This window comes from Herpailurus yagouaroundi, unplaced genomic scaffold (assembly GCF_014898765.1).
Source record: "Herpailurus yagouaroundi ecotype Mexico unplaced genomic scaffold, PumYag 100, whole genome shotgun sequence".
Taxonomy (NCBI): domain Eukaryota; kingdom Metazoa; phylum Chordata; class Mammalia; order Carnivora; family Felidae; genus Herpailurus; species Herpailurus yagouaroundi.
Window position 1 is genome coordinate 36,797,805 of NW_024412391.1, and position 9,687 is coordinate 36,807,491.

The 9,687-nt window shown below is 36.3% G+C and overlaps 1 protein-coding gene across 3 annotated transcripts in view; it reads left to right on the top strand.

Moving 5' to 3' along the window:
* Window positions 1-9,687, top strand: part of HERPUD2 (HERPUD family member 2) — a 36,020-nt gene that overhangs the window by 20,877 nt on the left and 5,456 nt on the right. For all 3 annotated transcript variants that reach the window (XM_040472270.1, XM_040472269.1, XM_040472271.1), the window contains one exon: window positions 8,573-8,695. In XM_040472270.1, the coding sequence (XP_040328204.1) occupies window positions 8,573-8,695 (123 nt within the window). The remainder of the gene's footprint in view (window positions 1-8,572; window positions 8,696-9,687) is intronic.

A 9,687-nucleotide genomic window follows, 5' to 3' on the forward strand; every position in this document is an offset into this window, starting at 1 on the left:
GGAGGGGCAGAGAGAGGGAGACACTGAATCTAAAGCAGGCTCCAGGCTCTGAGCTATCAGCACAGAGCCTGACATGGGGCTGGAACTCACGGACCATGAGATTGTGACCTGAGCTGAAGTCGGACGCTTAACCAACTTAGCCACCCAGGCGCCCCTCTAAGTAAACTTTGAAATAAAACATTATGCTATTTTACTTTGTAAACTTTTTTAAAAAATATAATTTAGCCTGGACGTATTTCCAGATCAAATATAAATCTACCACATTTAAAGTCTTGAGACATGTGGCATTCTGGATGAGTTCTTACATACACACTAATATTTTTTAGATTTTTGTTCAACATTCATTTAGGGTGATTGAGCTCTGGAGTAGACTTGGGGCTGGGAAAAAAGAGGGACGAGAAGGCTGTGCCCAAATGGCAAAATGAAAGCCCTGTAGCTAACCAGGAAGTTTAAAGACCAAATATTGTTATTTGAATGTGAACATGCATACTAGGCCCTTAATCCCCTTCCCACTACCCCAAGCAGTTTATCGAAATAGTCCTTCCACATATGTGTAGTTCTCCTGAGAGGAGATCCAAAAAGTACAAGTTTCTCCAGTTGTTTATATTCTAGTAATGCCTTAGTTTAACATCCTGGTTGCCACCCTGTGATCTTCCTCTGTACCCACGTCTTAATTTGAAACAGCCTTTGTTCAGCACTTTGCCAAATCATATTCTTATTATGCACCACCCAATTCAAAGCTCATTCTTTCCAGGGAGACTACTCTGATGTACCCAGAACATTTTATCTTTCCAGCTTTATGTGTGTACATTTCAGCATCTGGTGTCCCATTTATTAAAAGAAAAAATCTATGATTTTTAATTGTGTGGATGTGCCAGTTTGCCCACTCCTCTGTTGATGAAGAATGTCTTTAGTTGCTTTTACTGCAAAATAACCTCAAAACTCAGAGGCTTACAACAACATACTCATTTTTCTTGTTCACGAGTCTTGTTAGTCACTTGGGACATCTCTGCCTCAGGCTGTAGGTTGAGTTCTGGTTTGTTTTCATGTTTCTCATTCTCTGGACTAGAAACTCCCCAAGACATGTTCTTCTTATGACAAATGACGGGAATGCAAGAGGGGAAGCTAACCACTGAGCACATTTAAAACCTCAGCATGTGTCATGTTCACTAACATTTCATTGGCCAAAACGAATCACATGGCCCCTGCTCAGTAGCGTTGGGATTGGAGAGGTAGTGCCAAGTTACCAATGCCGTGCTGGCAAGTGCTTAGTAACTGGCTTTTCCAGGGGGGATCTTAAGCTAATTTGTAGCATTTGCTGATTTCTCTGGTCTTGAATACTTTCACTATGGCAGATTCAAGATACCAAGGGTTGGCTTACAAAATTCTTGAACTTGAACAATTAGCTTTGTGAGTCAGTATTAGCTGGCATGGGCCAGCTTTGCCACCGTGTGTCAGACAGTGTGCATGTATAATCCTGTTATAGAAGAGTGAAGAATTGGGGCAATATTCTTTTTTTTTTTTTTAATTTTTTTTAACGTTTATTTGTTATTGAGAGACAGAGACAGAGCACAAGTCGGGGAGGGGCAGAGAGAGGGAGACACAGAATCTGAAGCAGGTTCCAGGCTCTGAGCTGTCAGCACAGAGCCCGACGCAGGGCTTGAACTCATAAACCGTGAGATCATGACCTGAGCCTAAGTCAAATCCTTAGCCTACTGAGCCACCCAGGAGCCCCAAATTGGGACAATATTCTATCAGAAATTTTTGGGTTAATTGCTTCCCACTAAACCTCACTATAATCAGTATTCTTAGATACTTACATATTATCAGTTTTTCTTTTAGGGTAAGTTGTGAAAAAGAGAATTCCTGGGTCAAAGTGTTCTTAAGACTTTTTGAGACTCTTAAAGACTATTGTAGAAGTGCAGTGAATTTGTACAGTTTATTCTTTTTTTTTTTTTTTAATTTATTTATTTATTTATTTATTTTTGGGACAGAGAGAGACAGAGCATGAACGGGGGAGGGGCAGAGAGAGAGGGAGACACAGAATCGGAAACAGGCTCCAGGCTCCGAGCCATCAGCCCAGAGCCTGACGCGGGGCTCGAACTCACGGACCGCGAGATCGTGACCTGGCTGAAGTCGGACGCTTAACCGACTGCGCCACCCAGGCGCCCCTGTACAGTTTATTCTAATAACAGCTGTCCATCCCTTTACAGATATGTACTTGCCAGTCTGACAAATTGGAATGTTCCTGTTTTAAGACATGATAAAGAGACATTCTTTTTGTTTTGGTTTGTGAAATACTTGTTGGTGTGTTGTTATGTTTGAAAAATGATTTGTGACAGTTCTTCATGTAAAAGAATATTAATAATTCTTATGGAGCACTTAGTACAAGCTAGGCATTGTATTAAGCACTTATACATGCTATAAATTCAGTGCTAGACATTGAATTTTATATCAACTCTGTGGTCTAGGTACTATTTTCTCCCATTTTACAGGTGAGGAGAATGAGGCTTAAAAGATAGCTATGTAGCTTGCCTAAGTTCACAGAAGGGGTCAGCAGTGGAACTAGAATTCCAATCCATATCTGACCTGAAAGACTGTATTCTTTTTTTTTTAATATGAAATTTATTGTTAAATTGGTTTCCATACAACACCCAGTGCTCATCCCAAAATGTGCCCTCTTCGGTACTCATCACCCACCCTCTCCTCCCTCCCATCCTCCATCAACCCTCAGTTTGTTCTGTTTTTAAGAGTCTCTTATGGAAAGTCCGTGTTCTTAACAGTCTTTTGGAAGTGACTCTCTGTTTTGTCTATCATTAGTTTTAGTATTTTTTCCTAGATTGCCATTTGTATTTTGACTCCATTTATAATGCCCCTCTCCTCTCCGCCCTCCCGTGCAAAACCTTTTTCTAGTCAGATCTCCTGGTCAGATTTTAAGTATTGGTGACCGAGTAAGCAAATCTGTATGAGGATCTTATAACTTTCTTCAGTATAAGTTTACTTTAGAATTTGCTGTATACTAGGCATTGAGGACAGGAAAATGAATTATGTACTTGCCCTCAATAGAAGTAGGTCAGATAGGCAAAGAAATTACCATCTGCTGATGTGCTCTCATGGTCTTGAAAAAAGTTCTGCAGGAGTCTGGTTGAGGAAATGACTGTCTCTGAGTGAAAGAGTGGGGAGGGCTTCTTGGGGGTAATTGGAGCTGATTTTAGGGGAAGTTCAGCAGGTAGAACAAAGCAAGTGTGGGGAGTCTTGAAAAGGCATATTCTGGGAGCAAGGTGGGTATTCCATGCAGTTGCTGCATCTTTGTGTGGAGTAGTAAGGGGAATGGGGCTGACTTAACAGGTTTTTTGGAAAGAATTTGTTCCTGATTATTGAAGTTTGCAGTTCCTTTTATCTTCTCTCCTTTGTAATTCTTAACTTTAAAAAACGTACAGGGACGACTGGGTGGCTCAGTTGACGAAGCGTCTAACTTTGGCTCAGGTCATGATCTCATGGTTCATGAGTTCGAGCCTCGCGTTGGGCTCTGTGCTGACACCTCGGAGCCTGGAGCCTGCTTCAGATTCTGTTTCTCCCTCTCTCTCTGCTGCTCCCCCGCTCACGCTTTGTCTCTCTCTCTCTCTCAAAAATAAACATTAAAAAAATAAAATAAACATACTAATGAATGTCTTTTGGTATAGCTTTTCAAGTATGTATTTGTGAATGACAGTCTTTCAAGTTCTTTGTTTTTGTCGTCTTCTCTGTTGTGCTCCATTTCCATGTGTTTCTGTGAATTTCTCTGACCCCTTTTTTTCCTGTGTTTTTATCGAATAGTACTAGCTGGTATAGTCTGTCTGAAAAGGAAAAAAAAAGCTACTAGAATTTGTGTTATCAAATGATTTCCTCCCACATGTGTATACCAGCAGTTTCCTCACTGACTTTGCCAAGGCCAGAGGGAGAGGCCAGGTTATCCATTTACTTTCCTTGAATAAAGAATATGACATTTTGTATGGAGACAGGCATATTTCAGATTCCAAATAGTTACATTTTCCCTGTGTTCCTGCTATTTTATTTGGCTCTTTGCAAAAAAAACAATACTTAATTATTTTGAGTTATAAAAGTATATATATATATTATATAAGTATAATATATATTATATTATAAAAGTATATATATATTAAATATTATATTATAAAAGCATATATATATATTAAAGAGTTTGGGGAAAAAAACAAGGAGGGGGAAAAAGTATCCCTGTCTAATCATCTAAAGACAGCTAGCTATTTGTTAACATTTAATGTTTCCTTCTAGTGTTCTTTTCTTTGCAAATGGTTTTCTTTAATATAGGTGTGATTTTTGCCTTGTTAACATTACATTTTCATTTAATGTTGAAAATTAAATGAAATTTATAAGTTTCTAGGTTAGTTGCTTATAAACAGTACTTTATTTCAGAGTTTTCTTGCTATTTATATGTTGTTGTTAGACACATATTTATTGTGCTAAGTCCTGGACATATTATAAAGGGTAGAGCCTATTCCCTTTTCTTAGGAGCACAGAGTCTGGTCAGAGAGACAGGAAAGTAAACAGGTAATTCATTTTTTAAGTTATTTTCTAAGAGGTGGTACCTGTGAATGGTACCATTTTTAAAGTGAACAAAGTATGCAAAAGTTTCCTTCTTGTGTCTCCTATGACACAAGGTATCCATGATAAACTGTGTGTGTGTGTGCCTGTGTATATGTGGGTATATGTGTGTGCACACATGAGTGTGTGTATTTAACACAAATAGTAGCGTACATCCTATACTGGCCTACATTTTGTTTTTTTCACTAAGTCTATTAACATCATTCCCTATTAATACACAAGACCTGTCCCATTCTTTATGAAGTACGCAATTTTCCATTATATAGATTACTATATGTTTTTGAAGAAGGTTTTTTTTTTAAACCTTCTAGTTTTCTTTTTTTTTTTTAAATGTTTATTTATTTATTTAGAAAGAGAGTACACGTGTGTATATGAGCTGGGAAGGGACAGAGAGAGAGGAGACAGAAAATCTCAAGTAGGCTCCACACTGTCAGAATGAAGCCTGATGCGGGGCTCAATTTCATGAACTGTGAGATTGTGACTAGAGCCAAAATCAAGAGTTGGACACTTAACTGACTGAGCCACCCAGGTGCCCCTAAATAGTTAATATTTTTAGTCACTGCTTTTTTAATTTTTAAAAATTTGATTATACTTTTTAAATATTCACAGAGAAAATATAATGAACCCCCATTTACCTAACACCCAGCTTCAACAACTGTTAACAACAGACCATACCATTCTTCATCTGTTTCCCCTTGTTCCTCCTTTGTTCTTGGGCTGGATTATTTCTAAAGCAAAACCTAGACATCTTATCATTTCATGTGTAAATACTGGGTATCTGTAACAGATAATACAGATATAGACTATAAGAAAATCTGAATCAGAATACCATTAGAATACTCAAAAATTCTTTAATATTATCAACTACCCAGTTCATGTTCAGTTTTCCTTGATTGTCTCAAATGTCTTACAGTTGTCTTGATTGAGTCAGTGTTCAGAGAAGTTGACATACTGCATTTAGTTGATGTTTTTTAAAACTCTTCTAATCCTTAAATCCTTCCTGCCCCCACTTTTTTTTAAAGGTTTTTATAATGTTTATTTTTTATTTTATAGCTAATAGTTGCTATGCTTTTCATAATATTACTAATATAAAATGTCACTTGGTTAGGGCAGAGATGTTAAAAATTTTTCTGTGTTTTGTATTTCTTTAAGTTAATTTTCAGAAGCAGAAGTACTTGGACATCTGGGTAAAAGTGAATATTTTTAAAGGTGTTTAATTTTGTAAAATTGTTTTTTAAAGTCTATTCCAGTTCATCCTGTTAGCAAAAGAGTTGGGTTTCACTTATACCCTTGAGAGCCAATACCAAATATTGGCAGACAAAAACAAAAGTCTATTTTAACTTGCCTTTATTTGATGTCTTAATGATTATTTCCAGTTTTATGAATTCTTTATATAGAAAACATATTAACTTATTTATTGAAAACATTTTTTTGTAAGCTCTGTCTCTTTAAATTTTATGTCCTCAAATAATGTGGATTCCTTTTTATGCTTTCTAATATTGCTTATAAGTTAGGAGAATCTTCTTCCCTCCAAAGGCTTGATAAATAATCAATTCCAGTTTCTTCTAGATTTTCTGTGGTTTAACTTTTAATACTTTTATTTTAGTTCATTTGAAACTTACTTGAGCATTTGGAATGAGAGGAAGCTTTAAACTCCTTTCTCTTCACCACTTATTTGGTAATCACTTTTCCCAGCATGAAATAATTCTCTATCATGTTGTTTAATGATGCATCCTCTGGAATATATTAAATTCTTATGTAATATGTTTAATTGATCTATAACTATATATTTTAATAATAACTTATTGTTGAGTAAATATGAATTTAATAAGTAGCAATATTATAATAGTAATAATAAATTAATTATAATAGTATATTATAAATATAATAATAAATAATATTTAATAAAATAATTATAGTAATAATAAATTATTTAGTAATTTAATGTCATGTAAATCCTTTATTTCTTGTTTTCTGGAGAGTACCAAATAAATACATAACATCTTGTCTGAGGATAATCAGCACAACTGAAAGTTGTAGTATGCCAGGTTGGGTCTGGAATGTGTCTTAGCAAGTATATAGTCCAGTAGTTTTTAACTCACTGGAGAGTAAGGGAGGAAGCATTTTGGAATCATCTAGGGGAGTTTAGTAGTTTTTGTTTGTTTTTGGCAACATATTTTTGATAATCACCATCTGTTCTCAACCACTGTAGGGTGAGGTAGAAAGCTATAATAACTTTTTTCCAAATGATTGTTAGTCGCTCTTTCTTCCCTTGATCTTTAAAACCAGTGACAAAGCCCAGACTTCTGTTTTACAATTGAAGTAATGGACTTGTGTGAGGTTCTGTTTCTTAGCTGTAGGGATTGGTAGAGCTGTACTTTCAGGGGGATGGGTTTTTTTCTTTTTTCTTAGTCGGGAAAACTAAGAACATTTAAAGTGTACACCTAGATATAGACTCCCCTTGTTGCTAAGACTTGATTTAGGTGCCTTTCAGATTTGCTTAGATGTATCAGCTTACTGATGGAGATTCTAAGATCTTTATACAAGTATTTTATAATGCTTCTCTGTTCCAGTGGTATGGCTTTCTCTCCAGGTTTAATCAGTGATTGGTATCTTTGTAAAGGAATAGCTGAGTTAAATTTCTTTTCCTTTTCTTATATGGGACTTGTTTATCAAGAGCTGGGAGGAACTCTCATGGAGGCTTCTCTGCTTTTCCCTCTTAATTCAGTTTGTTGGAAAGCTTGGAAAGTAGGGGGAGCAGGGCTCTATTCAGGAAGTAGGAGGATTTTCTGAGGATAAGAGCGCTATATGGCTCCCACTACTGCTCCAAGGATGAGAAAAGTTCAGTTAATCTGTAGGGAGGTTGGTGGCTTACCTAGCACCAAGTTGCCTTAAGAACAGATAAGCCTCTCAAGCTCTTTTGAATTAGGTTTCTATAATCAGTTATTGCCAATTGTACATTAACAGTCTTTTGAATATAATATTAAAAATTTATCAATTTGTTAATGATTTTTGTCTCACTCTGGTTAGCTCCTACTTATATCAGCTAAAGATAAGGTTCAAGTGATATGAAGAAAAGAAGAGTTAGAAAATTAGCAAATTCTGCATTTACTCCATATGCTTATCCCTGTGGTTGTCTTGATATATGTGAATTTCCACAAATATTTATGTATTTTGGAGTTGTATTCAGATTTAGGGGTAGGGGAGAGTAAAAAATAAAAATAGCTAACATTTATTGAGTACAGACTAACAACCCTGTGAGGGAGATTCTGTTATTAGCTCCATTTTAGAGATAAGGAAACACACATAGAGAACTTAAATATGACTTCCACAAATTTTACCAAGTTAATAGGCACTTAACATACTTTTAGAATGTGTGTATAAGTATGTACTGCTAATCTTGGTTTTTTAACTTAGATTTTTTTTTTTACAGATTGTATAATGTTTATTTTTTATTTTATAGCTAACAGCTGCTATATTTTTAATAATATTACTAATATAAAATATCATTTGGGGAAAAAATATCATTTGGGTAGGACCCCCATTCCTCAAAACATTTGGTCATGAAGTTTATTTTAGGGCTTTTGGTTCTTAAGGAGAATGTACTTAAGATATAGTGAAAGTATTTTTGTCCTTTTCTGCTGAAATGAGAAGATAGCAAATGTTTAGTCTTGTCACACATTTTGTGGATGATTTGCTTTATTTTCTTCTTAAAATTGGGCTGAAATGTTAGTCATCCGATATACTTGGAGTCAGGGTCATTTTATATAAGCAATTTTATGTAAGACATTAAATATGTCTTATTTGAACAATGTTGAAAATATTTTTCTTTTCAGTAAGATTTAATGTATTTTGTCAATGGGTGGTTTATACATAAGAAATGAAAATTCAGAGATATGCCTTCAACTTTCAGAGCATAAAAAGACATTTCTTTATCTCTTTATTGCAGAAATGTGGACAACCAGCTTCCTGGGCAAGCTATTCCAGCTGGATTCCCAGTGTATCCTGCTTTCAGCCCGCTGCAGATGCTGTGGTGGCAACAGATGTATGCTCATCAGTATTATATGCAATAGTAAGTTAATTTGAGTTCAGTTTTTTGCTCAGTGTGCCACTTCCTTTTTTCGTTTTTCATCCTAAGTAAGTTGATTTGGGATTTCATTTACTGATATATTTCACTGGTTTTTAAAAATTATTATGAGAATGAGTTTGCCAACATTTTAGCAGATACTTTCTTTTAAATTATTTGGCTAAAGAACACCTGAAAAACAAATAATCCAGTGAAGAAATGGGCAGAAGACACGAATAGACACTTCTCTAAAGAAGACATCCAGATGGCCAACAGGCACGTGAAAAGATGTTCAACTTCACTCCTCATCAGGGAAATACAAATCAAAACCACACTCAGATACCACCTCACGCCAGTCAGAGTGGCTAAAATGGACAAATCAGGACACTATAGATGCTGGCGAGGATGTGGAGAAACGGGAACCCTCTCACACTGTGGGTGGGAATGCAAACTGGTGCAGCCGCTCTGGAAAACAGTGTGGAGGTTCCTCAAAAAATTAAAAATAGACCTACCCTATGACCCAGCAATAGCACTGCCAGGAATTTACCCAAGGGATATAGGAGTGCTGATGCATAGGGGCACCTGTACCCCAATGTTTATAGCAGCACTCTCAACAATAGCCAAATTATGGAAAGAGCCTAAATGTCCATCAACTGATGAATGGATCAAGAAGATGTGGTTTATATATATACAATGGAATACTACTTGGCAATGAGAAAGCATGAAATCTGGCCTTTTGTAGCAACGTGGATGGAACTGGAGAGTGTTTTGCTAAGTGAAATAAGTCATACAGAGAAAGACAGATACCATATGTTTTCACTCCTATGTGGATCCTGAGAAACTTAACAGAAGACCATGGGGGAGGGGAAGGAAAAAAAAAAAAGGTTAGAGAGGGAGGGAGCCAAAACATAAGAGACTCTTAAAAACTGAGAATAAACTGAGGGTTGATGGGGGTGGGAGGGAGGGGAGGGTCGGTGATGGGCATTGAGGAGGGTACC